General features: G+C 37.1%; 1 protein-coding gene across 18 annotated transcripts in view; it reads left to right on the top strand.

Moving 5' to 3' along the window:
- The window catches only part of PPFIA2 (PTPRF interacting protein alpha 2), a 446,500-nt gene that overhangs the window by 361,763 nt on the left and 67,564 nt on the right, over positions 1 to 17,173 (top strand). For all 18 annotated transcript variants that reach the window (XM_053921063.2, XM_045187308.2, XM_045187307.2 and 15 more), the window contains 4 exons: positions 5,237 to 5,474; positions 8,689 to 8,718; positions 11,484 to 11,614; positions 14,958 to 15,112. In XM_053921063.2, coding sequence (XP_053777038.1) covers positions 5,237 to 5,474; positions 8,689 to 8,718; positions 11,484 to 11,614; positions 14,958 to 15,112 — 554 coding nt within the window. The remainder of the gene's footprint in view (positions 1 to 5,236; positions 5,475 to 8,688; positions 8,719 to 11,483; positions 11,615 to 14,957; positions 15,113 to 17,173) is intronic.

Genomic DNA, 17,173 nt, shown 5'->3' with positions numbered 1-17,173 from the left:
ATACATGGTTTCCAAAGAGCAGATAACATTATAGAATGGAATTTGTGCAACTTAGCATTTTAAATATTGAGAAATGTTGTCACTAAGGTAGTTTAAATTTTAACTTATATACTTTCTTGAATTCCCATGACATTCGCAGTCTTTTTCATCATGAATTTGACTAACCTTAGTGAAGAACCCTACTGTGTTAGGTGGATTTGTTTCCTTTCAAACATCAGGAACTATTCTGAAGTTGCTATTTCAACCAGTGAGCAGTTTTTACTATTTTGAGCAATGCTTTTATTTGTTCTTTCAGCCTCTAGCTTTCATCTGTGGACCTCTTATTTTGATTCCAATCTACCTAGCTCTCCAGTATCATCACCGTGTTGCACATTATAATAGTTCCTTGTTTCTTTGTAGTATTTGGATTCCCAAGCTAGTCCAGACTGACACTGCAGCCAAAACAGACTTTTAAAAACCCAGAAGTATTTATATACTTTCCCTTTTCAAGCCTTTCAGTTTTTCTTAAGATATATATCATGACCCTTTGATGGTCTGTTGTGCCTCACCTACTTCAACATCCTCTTAACCTTCACCTGTCCTAGTCCAGGTTCCATTATACATGACTTGCATTCTTTAAATGATCCAAGCTATCCCCTTCATTGTTGCTAATTTTTTTCCCTTATGGAACATTCTTAGCAATCCACATCGTTCTGCCCTAACTCTTCACCCACTTTATACTTACTCCCCAGGAAGAGCTCCGCTACCCCTTCTCCCACCCTTCAGTTCACTTCACTGTCCTTTAGTGTCTTGTCTGCACTAGATTGTAAGTCATATAAGAGCTAGGAAGTATATCTGGCTTTGCTCACGGTTTTATTTCCAGAACTTAGCACTTTGCTTGATAAATAGAAAGTGCTTCATAAGTATTTGATTCCTATAAATAGAAAAAAGAATATAAACCATTATTTTTGACTGCGTAACTCTTTTCAATGCCGTGCAGCTAATGACTGGACTCACTAAATAGATTTCAAATCAAGTATGTGCTCTTATGATATTTGTTTTCACCAAAAATATATGCACACACCCTCAATAACAGCCCATATATTTCCAGGGACTCTTAGCTCTCTTGCATTAGGGTAGTAATTCCTAGTAACAATCTTGACCTAGATTAATTATTGACCCCAACACATTGATATCCAAATAATAAATTCAATATATTGTCTTTTGATATGTTACATTACTGACCCCCTTAATGTAGATTAAAATAGTTGGTAATTGTAAGAAATTAAGAAATACATAAAATTCAAGTATATAGCAACATTTAAAAGAAATAGACACTCATATAAACTGTGGTAATATGCTAACACCAATCAGAATTTATGATTGGTTAAGATTTTTCTTCTTTCTTAAATTAATTATTTCAAAAAAGTAATTTTTATATATATTTTACTGATTATGCTATTATAGTTGTCCCAATTTTTCCCCCTTTGCCTCTCCACCTTGTACCTCCCATTCTGTCCAGCAATTCCCCCACCCTTAGTTCATGTCCATGGTCATGCATATAAGTTCCTTGGCAACTCCATTTCCTTTACTGTTCTTAACACTCCCCTATCTATTCTGTACCTACCAATTTGTACTTCCTAACCCCTGTACCTCGTCCCCAATCTCACTCTTCCCCCTCCTAATGGATAACCCTCCAAATGATCTCCATATCTATGATTCTGTTTCTCTTCTGCTTGTTTTCTTAGTTTGTTTTTTAGGTTCAATTGTTGATAGCTGTGAATTTGTTGCCATTTTAATATTCATAGTTTTGATCTTCTTTTTCTTAAATAAGTCCCTTTAACATTTCATGTAATAATGGTTTGGTGATGATGAAATCCTTTAGCTTTACTTTCTCTGGGAAGCATTTTGTCTGCCCTTCTATTCTAAATGATAGCTTTGCTGGACAGAGTAATCAAGATTGTAAGTCCCTGCTTTTCGACACTTTGAATAATTCCTGCCAGTCCCTTCTTGCCTGCAACTTTTCTTTTGAGAAATCAGCCGACAGTCTTATGGGAACTTCATTGTAGGTAACTATCTGCTTTTCTCTTGCTGCTTTTAAGATTCTTTATCTTTAACCTTTGTCATTTTGACTATGATGAGTGGTCTTCCTTGTGTCTGTCTTGTTTGGGACTCTCTATGTGTCCTGGACTTGTATGTCTATTTCCTTCACCAAATTAGGGATGTTTTCTTTCATTAATTTTTCAAATAAGTTTTCAATTTCTTGTCCCTTCTCTTCTCTGGTACCCCTATGATTCAAATGTTGGTACATTTGGCAGCCTCCCTGTGTTTGTTTCGGTGTATTAGGCAGAGCTGCTTTGACTCCCTTTCTCAGTAGCATGGCCTATTGTAGGAAAGCACATTGGTAAGCTAGATGGGGCAGATCCTTAGGTAATAGCCTTGGAGGAGCAACCCATGTGATCCAGGTTAATGGAGCCTCAGATACGGTGTTGCCACTCTGTGGCTCTGTGTAGAGGAGGGCTCAGAAAAGGGACAATGGCCACTGCCTGGCCTCTGGAGCTTTGTCCAGGAGGAAGCTGCCCTTGACACTAGCCCTGAGCCAGATACTTCAATTTCTCCCCATATTTCACCGGTGCCTTTCCAGCTGCTGCCCTGGTGTTGGAGCCCAGAGGGAATGAGTCCGCTCCTGAGGTATCCCTCCCAGCTTTATCCACCACACATGGATGTGGGACCATCCATTCCACACTCCACATTCCATGTCACCATGTCTACATGTCTCTGCATCTCCACCCCTCCTACCCGTCTGGATCAATGGGACGTCTTTAATTCCTTGGTTGTCAGACTTCCACACAGCTCCATTTTCTGATGATTCTGGGTGATAGTTGTTTTGTAGTTTAGTTGTAATTTTTGCTGTGGTTGTGCAAGGAGGCAAGCCATGTATACTTATGCCTCCATCATGACTGGAAGTTCTTGAAAAATAATTTTTAAAAATATTCCTCTCCTCTGGCATCTCACAGTTCATTGATTCTCTTACAGGGAGAGATCACATACTTCAAACTCATTTGTCACTGCAACATTCAATAATCTATTCATCTATAGTTAGCTACAATTTGCCTATTTACTTTTGTAGTTTTATTTATTTTTTCAGTCTTCTTTATGATTTCTATGGAAATCCCTCCCCAACACACTGGGACATCCTAAAGGAACTCTATTTTGTTGTTATTTTCTTTGCTTTACACATACACATGAGGACTCAAAAGATCAATGGACTACCATTTATTTTTTTCCAAGTAAATCGAGCATCTAGGTAACATTGGATTTCCTGTTGGATTAATTGACTTAACTGGTCCCTCTAGGTTTGACTCTTTTACAATTAGTAGGATATTAGAGTTAATAACTACAAACCCTTTGTACAAAAGAACCACGTTGCCAGATTTTTCTGGAGTAATTTTCTACCAATCATTTTAAATATACAAAAAGAATTTTTTTGAAGAAGAGAAAGTTTTTCCATTGGCATGTGTTTAAAAGATTAATGATGCTGTACTCTGACACTTGATAAAGTCTTCCTTTGGGAATCTGATCTTTGCTCAAGTTAAAACACATCCATGAAATAAACTTCAAAATAACAGACTATAAATCCTTTGTAGATTAGATGCACTTCTTAATATTTTTACTGACTTTATTTTTTTAGAGCAGGTTAGCATTCACAGGAAATTTCATTGAGGGGAAATACAGAGATTTTCCCTTATACCACCTGATTCTATACATGTGTATCCTCCCCCAAAATCAACAGCCTCCACCACAGTAGTATGTTTGTTACAACTGATGAACCTAGATTAACACATTATAATCAGCCGATGTCCATAGTTTACACTATTATTTACTCTCGGTGTTGTGCATTCTATGCATTTGGAAGAACGCATAACGTCATCTAGCAATATGGTATCAAACAGAATATTTTCACTGCCCTAAAAATCTGTTGTGCTCTGCCGATTGATCTTCCTCCCATCCCAACCCCTGGCAACCACTGACCTTTTTACTGCTTCCATAGTTTTGCCTTTTCTAAAGTGTCATATAGTTATAATCAGATAATATGTAGCCTTTTTAGACTGGCTTCTTTCATGTAGTCATATGCATTTAATGTTTTTCCATATCTTTTCATAGCTTGATAGCTCTTTTTTTTTAGTGCTAAATAGTATTCCAGTTTATTTATCCATTTTCTCACTGAAGGGTGTCTTGGTTGCTTCAAAGCTTTGGCAATTTTACATAAAGCTGCTAGAAACCTCCATGTGCAGGTTTTTGTATGTACATAAATTTTCAACTCCTTTGAGTAAACACCAAGGAACACTTGATCATATGGTAAGTGAATGTGTAGTTTTGTAAGGAACTGCCAAATGTCTTCCAAAATAAATATTGAAAGACAAGTCTGCAGCGATCACAGCCTGGGGTTAAGGAGTGCATGCCCTAGAGGTCCCAATAAGCCTTTCGTAGTTGAGGAGATATCTCAGGAGGTTCCTGTCCCCCTTTTTTCAAACAAACTATTCTGGTACACAGCTTCATTAGAATATATAAAATATGTATAGATGCAACTTAAATAGGAACTTTATGCAACCCAGCTGAAGCTCTATTTCTGTGTCTTTGAATACCTAATACTGATATATACACATCCTCCTAGCTTGTTTCTGTTTAAAGAGAAATAGTGCTTTTTCCTCAAAAAGTTTTGTAGTAACACTTTAATTTTTCATTATCTTTTCCATCTTTCTATCATCTATTTTCCCCACATTATTAAGTTGTATAGTGCTTATTTAAAGAAGACTTGGCTAAATAGGTATTAATGTTTTTAAAAAAACTCTGATTGATTTATTAATTGAGGATTTTATCAGTTATACTTTGTTATTGAGTTAGAGGTAAGATTCAATAACTTTGTTGAAATCTGAGTTTCTAAAAGTCATTTATCATCATCTGAGTTAAAATGTAAGTTCAGGATTAATAGCAAAAATTAATTAGGCAGGAAAGGAGTTTTTGTAGGTTGTAGTACAGAAAGAGGATCAAAAAGTGGAGAGGAATCATGTATTACTTGGAAAGAGGGATTTTCTAAATTTCAGCCAGGAAGTCCCTGGAATTTGTTGATAGTTATATTTCCTAGAGGAAAAAAAAGATGGCAATACTAGGTTTGTTATAAAATGTTCACAAAGTTTTTATTGACTTATTAGTATTATCGAACCATATAATGGATCAAAATTAAATTGTCTTTCAGGCTAATTCAGGAAGAAAAAGAATCTACAGAGTTACGTGCTGAAGAAATTGAGAACAGAGTAGCTAGTGTGAGCCTGGAAGGCCTGAACTTAGCAAGAGTCCACCCAGGTACTTCCATCACTGCCTCCGTTACAGCTTCTTCACTGGCCAGTTCATCTCCCCCCAGTGGACACTCGACGCCAAAACTCACCCCGCGAAGTCCTGCCAGGGAAATGGATCGGATGGGAGTCATGACGCTGGTAAGATGCTGCTGAGTCCAGAGACGCTTTACCGCCCCTAGGGTTAAGGATACATTGTTGACATTCACTGGGTGTTTATTCCAGACTAGGAGCTTTCTCTGAGTTTCATCGTTCCTTTTTTCTTTGTTTCACCACAACCCTGTGTGGTAGGTACAGATAGCAATCCCGTTAGGAGGTGAGGAAATGTAACCTACATAGGTGCAACTTCCCCAAGGTCATATGATAAGTACATGGAAGAGTAGGAATCTACATAACGTATTAAAAATCGGAGTGACTCAAACCATTAAGTACATTTTGTTATCCTGATGAAGGAAGTTGGGACTTCTTTAACACAATAAATAGCAAAGATTATTTTACAATTGCTTCAATACACCAACATAGAATGTTAAAATTTTATGTGTGCATACTATAAAATAATTTAAAAAGAAGAAACATCAAAAGCAACAGCAGCAATTTCCTAATTTGGTTTTGATTTTCTTGTCAAGATTTTAATCTTTATTATTTAATTCTTTATTTCACTTAGCTTTATATTTGGAATTAAATGTTGAAAGCATGAATTGGTAGGGATCTAAGTTCCCCTTGCTAAAAATAGTACTTGAAACCTCTGGAAAATCAGGTTGTAATAACTACTTAATGCCATAATGTTTGCACATTTAATTCTCGTCAATATTTGATATTCGGAGGATATTATGTCAATAGAGAGTGAGATAATGAGGCTTTGAGAGTGTGAGTAAATTGCCCACATCCAAAACAGCTAGCAGGCGGAACCGGATTTTTCCTCAAATTTGCTAACTCAAAAGTATGTACTATACTGTCTTTTTATTCTGCGATTACCTGGATATATGTTGAATTGACAATAATAATGAAGATTTAAGTATTCTAAACTATTTATGGAGATAAAATTCTGTTTTTATAATGAATATTAAAACTATATTATTAAAACAATAAAATTTTCTTTTAAAATGAAAGCATTTGGGGATAGAGTTTAATTAAAATGCAAATAGGTAAAATAATAGTTGACACACTGTAAATTCTAGCACAAACATGACAAATGGAGGAGTAATTAATAATACTAGAGAAAAATATGAAGTGTATATTATATTTCTGGTGAGAAGGTTGTAAAGTTTCTTTAAAAATTCATTATGTCTGTGTGTGTGTATAATATCTGAACAAAAAGTTTAATTCATTTTCTAAGTGACATTTTAAAATAAATATGTTACAATAATTTGTGATATGGCTAATAAATTATATATACATACATACACACATATACATATATATATATATGGTGCTTTTATATATGTGTGTGTGCTCTCATCTTAGAGGGAAACTACCATATAAATAATAATTATTTTAGGTTTTTATTTTATCATCACAAAATTTGTTATGCATATAAGTTTAGGTATCTCTTTCTCTGATTATGAATTAAGAACTGAAACAGAAACTATTTACGTGGTGAAGCAATATTGCCCACAGCAAACTTGACAGTTATGGGACTTCCATGCAATAGTCTGTGTAAGAGGCGTGGCGAAATTAAGAAAAATTATTTCCTTAAACTGTTAAGCCAGTCAGTCCTCCAGTCTCTGCTAATTTCAAGGTTTGATATTAAAAACGTTTTTAAAATAAACAGCACAGGCAATGGCCAATCAGAAAAACTAATCAGAACTGACCCCACTCGATACAGCACAAAATTGTAGCCACTGTACTAAGCTATACTAAGGCAATAACTGAGCTACGTTACGATCTACTTATTTTAGAAATCCAGAAACCATCCATTTGATCTTATTAACTAAAGGATATTTTCTCTGGCTCAGTTTCTACATATTTAATATGTGCTACATATACTGATCACCTATTTTTTTTTACTAAAGCAAAGTAAGGATCTTCGTCCACAGAGCAGTTTTGTCAGCACTGAAGGCAAGGGAACCTTGTTATCGCTGTACTGCTATTAGTTCCTTCCATGTTTACAATATGAGTGGTTTTGAACCTTCAAGTATTTTCATAAACATTATCATCATAAACCTTGACAGTGTTATTATGTTATATTAATAAGATGAAACGTGTATAATATTTAGACGTGGCGTTCGTGTGTGACAAGGATGCCAGTGCTTCCATGCATTGCCTTGAGTGGCCGGTCATGATAAATAAATCAGTGGTAAAGAACAGTATTGCTCTATACTGAGAGTCCCTAAAAATATTTATAACATGCCCTGAGGGGTAAACGTGTTTAAAATGAAATACTAATCACCTAATGACATTTTGTCCTCAAATTCACTATTGTTATAGTGAAACAGGTAGATTTTCTTTTACATTAGAACATATTGGAAGAAAAATAATTTTGTTGGGTATAATTAATGTTTGAGTATTCAAAGAACATTAGAAATTTGGGGGACAAGAAACACATATTGTAAAGACGTTGTTTGGGTTGTATATGTTTGTATGCTTTACATATTTTGGGGGAGGTTTATTTACTTTTACTAGTTGTATTCACTGTTACCCCACCACAAATACATAAGTTAAATAACACTTTAGCAATATCTAGTTAGAATACTGGATGGGGTAAATCAACCCATTTTCTGGTAATGATGAAAATGTAAAGTATAATGAAACATTTTAACAGAAATTATTTTATTTACATAAGAAAAGTAAACAAAGACATTAAGTGAATAAGGGTCACATGGAATCATAAAGAATTAGCTTTGTAAAAAAGTTCTGTACGAGTACGGACAAGAAAGCAGCAGTCCGCGAACCGTGTTACCCCGGGGCAGAGATTTTGGTGTTGGGAATGGGGGATTCGTAAGAATCCAGGAAGATCCAGATCCCTCTGGAGCAACGCATCTGCCCAAAGGAGGCCCAAGGCTCTGCAGAGATGGGGAAAAGATGAGGACTTAGTTCCATGTTTATTTCTGGCCAGCTCACTGCACGTGTGCTTTATATTCCCTGGGGCCTCATCCCTCAGGTCTCATGCATGGACACATGGCTCCTTCATGCTACCCCCCCATGCCATCAAGGAAGTTCCCTTTCTAAGGTAATCCCCTCCCCGAGGAGTGTTTTTATAATGATTAACAAATGAATATGAGCACATTTATTTAGAAAAAAACAAAATGAAAAAACAGAAAACCAAGTTATAGATACTGTTTAAACGTGTAAAATGGCAAAATGACAATCATTAACTAGTTCTGTTTTATGTTGCTTTTGTTACTGCCAACCACAGCCAAGTGATCTAAGGAAACACCGCAGAAAGGTACTGTAAATAACTCTTATGTGATTACTAGTTGAATACTGTTTCTTCCTCCGAGAGCTTTAAAATCACATTCCCTCTAGTTAAAATATTTTATTAAACTAAAAAATGAAGTATTAGAAGTATGTAACTATTATCAAATTCTTTAAATACAATCATCAGAGCAGATTGCTTAAAAACAAAAAATTTTGATGCTTGTTGGAGCGATGCTTAGGTCATGGGGACTAAGCGTTTTGATTTCTACACCGCGTTAGAGCGCTGCTGGTATGAAGACTTAGATGGTTTACTATCTATACTAGAACAATGCCACTTGTTTTAAAATGTAGGTTTCACCACTCTTCAGTTATAGGGAGGCCAACAGATGAGGAGACAGCTGCAATGAAAAGATAACAGGTTAGATTTCCCAGGAGGACTGGGCTCCCCACACTGTGCAGGGCCACAGGGAAGCCAGAGTGTGTGGGGAGGCAGAGAGAGTGAGGGGAAAGCGTGGGCAGATTTAATCACAGTTTCTGAGGGAAAGACAAGGCAAGGCAAGGTAAGTAAAATCAGGATTGGCCATTTTGAATAATTGTGGTGGGTTCTGGGTTTTAGGAGCTGTCTCTAATAACTGGCCTGGAGTGATTAAGGCAGAGGAATACTGCCTCCTGGAGTATAAGAGCCAGGTGGATAAGATGGTATGGGATAGAAATCTGGACTGACTGATTTTCATGTGGAAGGCACACTCCGGGGAAGGGGTTTGCTTTCCATAGGAATTAGCTGGCTCTGGAACGGCAGTCTCTCCTGCCTCAGATGCCAGATCATCAAGAATATAGAAAATACGAAAACAGAGTTAAATATACTGCTCTCCTGTTCAGAATGAAATCAAGAGCATAAATATTGAATATAGGAAACAAAATGGACTCCTGTCCTGGGAACATAGGAAAAATTCTGAGTAGACTTTCAGTGGGTATAAGAAAGAAAAAGCCACAAAGAAAAGTCCTGTTCAGAAATTCAGCCTCAAGGAATTTAGAGAATAAACATAATTGAATGGTAAGAAAAGTAGGTAAAGGAAGACCACAAGCTAAAAATTGTTGCATATCAGACTAAGGAGTTACATGCGTGATTCCATTTATACTTCAAAAGAAAACACTGAGATAAGTATCCTTGCTTCTATTTTACATGAGGAAATGTAGTCCCTGTCAGGTAAGGAATTAGCATAAATAAGAGAAGCCAGGATTCAAATCCATCTCTGATTCCGAAGTCGTCGTCTTCGATTTTGTTAATATACCGTGTGAGCTCTTAGCGTTGTTCAGGGGAACAGTTTGTGTATAGTTTTCTTAAAAGCTGGTATTTTAAAACTTGGCATAGTTCAACTGTCAGAGCAAAGAGAAAAGGGTATTTATTGGAAGAGGGTGTTTCAGGAAAAAAATCTGGAAGCAGAACTCATGCTCAGCAGAAACAATCATGGAAAACAATCATGGTTAGATCATGACCTGTGAAAATATAAGCACCTATTAGGAAGAGTATGGAAGCACATTTCATGAGTTTAAAAGGGATGAGAGTTTAGAAAGGGCTTTCCATGGCATTGATGCCATGCTGAAAACAATTCTAGAAAACAATTGTTTTAGTGGCACTGTGCTAGTTGAAATGGAGAGAGAAAATTCCATTAAGATACTTGCCTGAACTGTTAAGAGTAATCTAGGCTTGTATAACAAGAGTACAAGCAGATCTTTTCATTAAGTTTCTCCAATAAGTGAAGCCTTTTTCATGTATAAACACATTTAAGCATAATACCTTACTAAAGAAACAAGCAAGACATTGTGTAGACATAAAATGAGAACACAGCTTTAAAAATTTTGCTATAGCCAAACTTGGAACTTTTTCAGAACTTCTGCAACTACTGTTAAGCTATGCTTTCCCACAGTTTTTCTCTCATTATATATATATTTATGCACAATGATGCTATGAATGAATTAGAAACATTGTTGTGAAAATATATCTTTACAAGTAGCTTTGATTGTTGAAAGGTCTTATTTTAATGCAGCTATCTCTCTCTCTCTCTCTGGCAAATTTATGCTATCCAGAATTGTTCTGGATTCTGAAAAAATTGTTCTTTAAGGAAATCCCTCTGTCTCACCTTATGGTTCTCTGTGTGCCTTTGTTAATTTTCACATGATGGGCAGTGAGATAAAACAGTTTGCAAGAATTATGTTCTTACCTTTTATTATTGTGATTTTAAAAAGTTTTGTATATGCTCGTATATAAATCGCAACTCATTTTTAACACCCTGAATTATATTTCTTTACCTTGACTAATTTAAAACTTAAATTTGCTCTGATAAAGCTATAGATTGACAACTTGTCTTCTCACTTCAAAAGTCCCCCACTTAAAAGATGGCTGTTTTATGATAACCTGACTATGCGTTTTCTTAGTAAATTTGCTCCAATTTTTTTAAAAGCATTTATATTCTGGTATATTAAAACATTTCAAAATAGCTTTTTCATGGTCCCTGCATAGTGATCTATGGTATTTATTTACTCTTAAATACTTTTTGTAGCTGGGCCTTGTTTACTTTAGCTGGAGTGTCTTCACTTTTAAAGATTTATTAAATTCATGTTCTTTAATAATGTGAATTTACATATGTAAGACCTACATGCTCCAAGTTTTTTTTGTTTGTTTGGTTTTGTATTAGACTTACTCAACCAGCCTTGTTTTGATGACTCTCCGTTTTTATTAATTTCAGTTGACATTTGAAAGAGTTCATCTGAATGTATTGTTTTTACTTCTAGATCGCAGTGGTGGAAGAGGACGGCCGGGAAGATAAAGCAACCATTAAATGTGAAACTTCCCCTCCCCCCACCCCGAGAGCCGTCCGGATGACTCACACCCTCCCTTCTTCCTACCACAACGAGGCCAGAGGGTAGGTGTCCCGCAAGCGCGGCTCTCCCATGCGCTGCGCAGCGTCTGCGCTCCTCAGGAAAACGTTCTTCTTCCTTTCAGTGCGGTCAAGTAGACTGTTTAAAATTTTATATAAAAATTTTTAGTTCAACTTGCGAAATAAATAAAAAACATACCACTTGTGAAAAAAGTAAATTTTCATTCTGAGATCCAATTTTTAGTTTTAAAATTAACTTCATATTTGTGGTCTTGTTGCTGGCCATATTTATAGGAATAGCTCTTCTATTTTTGGTGTACGTTTTCTATAAATGGAATCGTGCTAGAGGAAGAACTTATTAGGAATAGCAACAAAAACTATAAAGGGATTCTAGGATGTAGGGGCAGAAATCTTTCCCATCTTCCCTTTTAGATTTTTTGACTGGTCTAAATTAAATTGAGATAAGAACAGAAGAAACACATGTTTTCTTTATATGGGAGCCTCATAAAATTGTGAGGCTCCCCGGCAGCCAGGTTGATGGTACGGCTTACACACTCCCCTGTGCTAAGGGAAGGGGTTAAGGATCGGGGCTTCACAGGGGAGGAAGATACCTCATAGAGAAATGAGAAGGTTATCTGTTTGGTAGATAAGTGCTTGCCATGCTTGCAGATGAGTCCTTCTGATATAAAAATGTCTCTCACTTAATAGCTCTCTTCCTCGTACAGGTCCCTGACTAACTTCTTTTAGGCCTTTAAGGGGTGGGTAACAAGCCTCTCCTGAGAGTACAAGGCTCAGACTCTCTTCAACTGAAAATAATTCACATGCCAGAGTGGCACAGGCTGAGGTTGGATATTCTTCTTCCCTCCAACGACAAGATTATAAATTTGGCTTGTAGTGTAAGAGTAATTAAGGTCAGAAAATTCCCTGATTGTGCCTCATTTACTTTTAGCTGACTGGTAGGTAAACCACTTTTGGGTGCTGCTGCTTCTGGGGCAGAATGTTCTTAGAAAGGAAAAAAAAAAAGCACATTTACAAAATATTAAAGGACAAGATAGAGTCACATTGGGAAATATCCCACCTCTCATAGTGACTCTTCATACTGTAACAGTGCAGCATGGGGTTCGGACGCTTGTCACCCTTAGTCCGCATGACCCAAAGATTAGTGTTGAAGGAAACAAGTGTTTATTCACAGGGTCCCAACCTTGTGGGGGCTGAGGGCCCTCCAGCTCTGAGCCCTTCTCTCCCTCAAGACCCAGGACTTCTTTTGCTCCCCAAAAGACTACAAGCCAAAACCACACCCAGAGGTTCCCCATTTCCTTATCTGTCCAAGATCTCCATGCTGTCTGGAAAGTGCACTTGTGGGGTTCAGGGTCGCCAGCCTCTCCCAGCAGCTCTGTCCCTCAGGGTCTGGGGTGCACTGCTCTCAGTCTCCACGGAGCGGTCCAGGACCCATGTGCCATGCTGTGCTGCATCACAGTGTCCCAGAGGCTGGAGCCCACAGAGGCACACATCCTGGTGTGGGACCCTGCCTCCAGGAATGAGCTTCCAACCATGTGGGGCCTGAGCCCCTGGGGAGCTCAGCATCTGCCTGGTCCCATGAGCTCGCCTATCCATGTGAGGAGCTAGGGCCGGAGACCCAGAGCATCCAAGTGCTAAAGCAAGACAGCCCTGAATGAAGAGCCTGCCCCCAGTGCCAAAAGCCCAGAGAGAGCCAAGAGGAAGCTCCAAAGCTGGAGGGAGAGCCTCACTTCTCCAATCCTTTGCTTTAAAAAATATCCCACACTTGCAGAAAGCCAGTGGGAGTGTCTAGCTTTTCAACCAACAGCCATTTTGTCTTTGCCCCTCTTTCAGGAGTGGGCAGAAGTCTCCAGTCACCCCTGGTGGGGCAACCAGCTCCCACAGTGCTGTCTGTGTAGCCTTTGTCCTGAGCAAGCAGCCTCAAAGCTTGGGCTACTAAGCCCCAGCTCTGTTTTCAGTCCAGGAGCTCTCTGCCCCTCCTCCTGCCAACTGCACTGTGTTTATACCAGCCTCTGGCCCAGGGCAATTCCCCTTTCTCAGGCAGCCCCTCCCTTCGCAGGAGGCAGGCTTCTGTATTCTGTTACCTCATCACCCTTCCCACCCCCTGCATTTCCCACCAAGAAGGGGAGTAGTCTCTGGGCTGGGTTGGGGGACCTCTGGACCTGGTGTCTCAGCTGTTCTCTGGGGATCTCAGGTCTGACCTATCTCATTACAATACTGTGCTTTCCATCTACCTAAAAAAAATTGCAAGCAGATCTCTATAATAATTAGTGACATAAATAAATGTAAGCATATAATTTAATCTTAAATGTCTGTCCTTTCACTGTCATCAATTGCAGCTTCTCTAGACACATAATTTATATAGCTGAACATAATAACAATGATTAATGCTTTAAATAAGAATCCGTCTTCTAAAAAGTGTGTGTTTTACAACAAACATTTTTGAAAACAGAGCTTTCTGTTCTGGCAAGCACTTTTTGTTTTGTTTATTTTTAATTTCTAATGTGGGAAAAAAACCAATTACTCCAGCTTCAAAATATATATTTTCTTCACTGTCTCAAGAAGAATGAATTATATTGTAACATGTGAAAAGCAATAGCTTTTGGAGTTTAGAAAATATGACCTCAAATTAATTAGGAAAAGTAAGTAATGAATTTAAATAATTCATTATGGTATTGTCAGTTTAATAGTTGTAGGGAAAAAAGAATGATGGTAATATCTATTGAACCTCTCCTATTAATATACTGTCCAATACATCGGCCAGGAGTGAACCTGTACCACCTGCTTGAAAGTTATTTCAGCTTATCAAGAATACCTGAAGAAAAAGTATATGGTGACCACTAGTGTATGCAATTTGTTACTTCTGAGTCCCAACTAGATGATTTTAAATTGAGTGAATTGCTCCCAAACTGAGAGAAAGATAGCTAGATGAAAATTCAGTGAAACCATGGGTAGACTTCATTATTAGTTATATTTAAATTTCTTAACATAGGTCATTATGTTTAAGATCTTAAAAGCACTCCAAGAAAGAAATAGATGAGAGGTCAAGTGCTAAATAATAGAAGGTAATTTAACATGTGGTTAATAAGCCCATTTATGTTCTTTGCTTAGTTTGAGGTTATGTGGAAAATAAAGAAAAAAATCATTTGGAGCAAAAAGAAATTTTTCTAAAGAAACTTTTGAGACTCAGGGCCCTAAGGCTGAGGAAGCCACACTTCAATATGCTTAAGAGAAAAGGTGAGCAGAACGGGAGAAAATTACTTCCAAAGTCTACTTGTTCCTCCTTTTATGTCTTTATAAAGGAAACAAGTCTCATGTACTTTTTGGATGTTGCATCAAACAAGCATTTTCCCTCCCTTGTGTTTTGCAGTAGTTTGTCTGCCTCCCTTGAGCCAGAAAGCCTGGGGCTGGGCAGTGCCAACAGCAGCCAAGACTCTCTCCACAAAGCCCCCAAGAAGAAGGGAATCAAGTCTTCAATAGGACGTTTGTTTGGTAAAAAGGAGAAAGCTCGACTCGGGCAGCTCCGTAAGTCTGCTTGTCCGACTTTCTTTTTCTACTCACTTCAGTCACTTATGAGTGTCCGTCTGCTTTTTATTTCATTTCATTTCTCAGTTTTTCCATTTTTTATTTCTCTTATCTGACAAACTGTCCATCTTAATCAGCTTTATAAAATCAATTTAGCTGAACAAATGTTTGACAAAACTTACAAGAAAAGAATACTCTAGTATAAAACTTTCAGTCCTTGCAATTTCTCTGTTAATAGGCTTAGCTAGAATTTATTTATTGCTGACTCTGTGACAGACACAAAAACCCTCTGAGGGAAAGTGCTATTACTGGTATTCTCATTTATTGATAAGTAAACATTGTCTTAGTAATTTGCAAAACAAATATCCCTCCTAGCTCCAGTGTTTCAAAACCAGCTTAAAACCATTGAGTATTCTGCCACGTGGAGCATAGATGTGTATGTACAAAAGCTTAGCTATGTGAATTTAACAGCTTTTTTAAAAAAAATCAGAAACATACAAAAAGTCCAAAAGAAATGTTAAGTCAAAATAAAGCATATGACATGTGAGGCATAAAATATAAAGGACAGGACTTCTTTGTTTAGAGCTATGACAGCTTTCCACTCTCAAGCTCTCAGCATGTAGGCGCAGGAGGGGTGGAAGGAATAGGGGAAAAGGGATTGTGTTAGAATTAGTTGTTGTCAATGACTAATCGAATAAAACTCACTTGAAATGACCTTAGGTTATTATATAAACATATATACATAGATTGATTGGTGGGTGGTTGCCTGGATAGAGAGAGAGAGAGAGAGAGAGAAATGCATATATAATTGTCTGAACCAAACATAACATGTGAAATGTATTTTCTGAAGTGATAATGTATACACTTAACTATTTTCGGCGTCTTCCTATATGTTTATTTTTTTCTTCTAAAATTTCTATTCATCATCTGTTAAGTCATGATTGCATCTTCCATTTTCCCCTATTCTCCTTCTACTTAACTTAAAATTAGAGTTAAATTATTGAGAAAGAATTTAGTTCCTATCTTCAGTAGTAAGTGCTAAACAGAAGGATAAAATTTCATAGCACTCTATTTGGGTTTTTGAATAAAGAAATGATTATTAACAAGTAATGCCTCAACTACCAGGCTTAGTTTCCTGTCTTGGCACCAAAATAATTTCTGAGAATTATCTTCATCTTTTCAGATATACAACTGTAGTATTATTCAAAAATGCCTTTCCCAACTTCCACAATGTGAAACCCACTCAAAACATCAGAAACCAGTGGAAACTGATGCTTCAGCTAGCTCTGTGATTAAATGTTATTCAGCAGCAGAATTACATCCTCTTGGATTTCCATTCTCATAAAAAGACCCCCTTTAACTATCAAAAATATTGTTGCATAATGAAAGAAAAGGGAAGGTGATTATTTTTGGGATACAAAATGTGTATTTCAAGATTGTTTTAAATTTTGTTGTACTTGACAACTGCTTATATTCTTAGCAAATTGTCATTCCCAGTATATTATAGTGTAACTCACAATGGTGTTGATAGTTAATTATTTTTGAATATTTAATTTGCTAACATGCTAGTCATTTTATATATTTGTATTCCAACATTACATATTCATCTTGGATTCCATACTTTACATTTGCCTTTTAAAATGTATATAATTGCCTTTTCACTTCACTCAGATTTTTCTATTTTTATTTTATTCTTCACTTAGATGAGTAGATCCTGAATCACTAAAAGTTTTGCCAACAATATAGTGTCAAAATCAGGGTATCCAAGGTACAGTTAAAATGTAGACCACTCTAGAAACCTAGATATTTTCAGGGTGGTGTGTCTCTATGTCACACACCAGAACGGAAGAGATGGGGGTCAATTACAATTACATTCACATCGACTCCATCTAGTCAGAAACCAACAGTAGTTATAAGATCTCTGAGCGCTGAAAGTTTTGTTTCACTCGGTAGAACATCAGCGGCAGAGTGTGAACAAAATCAGAATTGGCAGCACAGCAAGGACTGCGGTATGGGTGAGGGAGACAACGGCAAATACCTGAACCTCCGGAGCTATATATA

Source organism: Desmodus rotundus, chromosome 3 (genome assembly GCF_022682495.2).
Source record: "Desmodus rotundus isolate HL8 chromosome 3, HLdesRot8A.1, whole genome shotgun sequence".
Classification (NCBI taxonomy): Eukaryota; Metazoa; Chordata; class Mammalia; order Chiroptera; family Phyllostomidae; genus Desmodus; species Desmodus rotundus.
The sequence above is the reverse complement of the archived record's forward strand: the minus strand, read 5'-3'. Positions and strand labels throughout refer to the sequence as shown.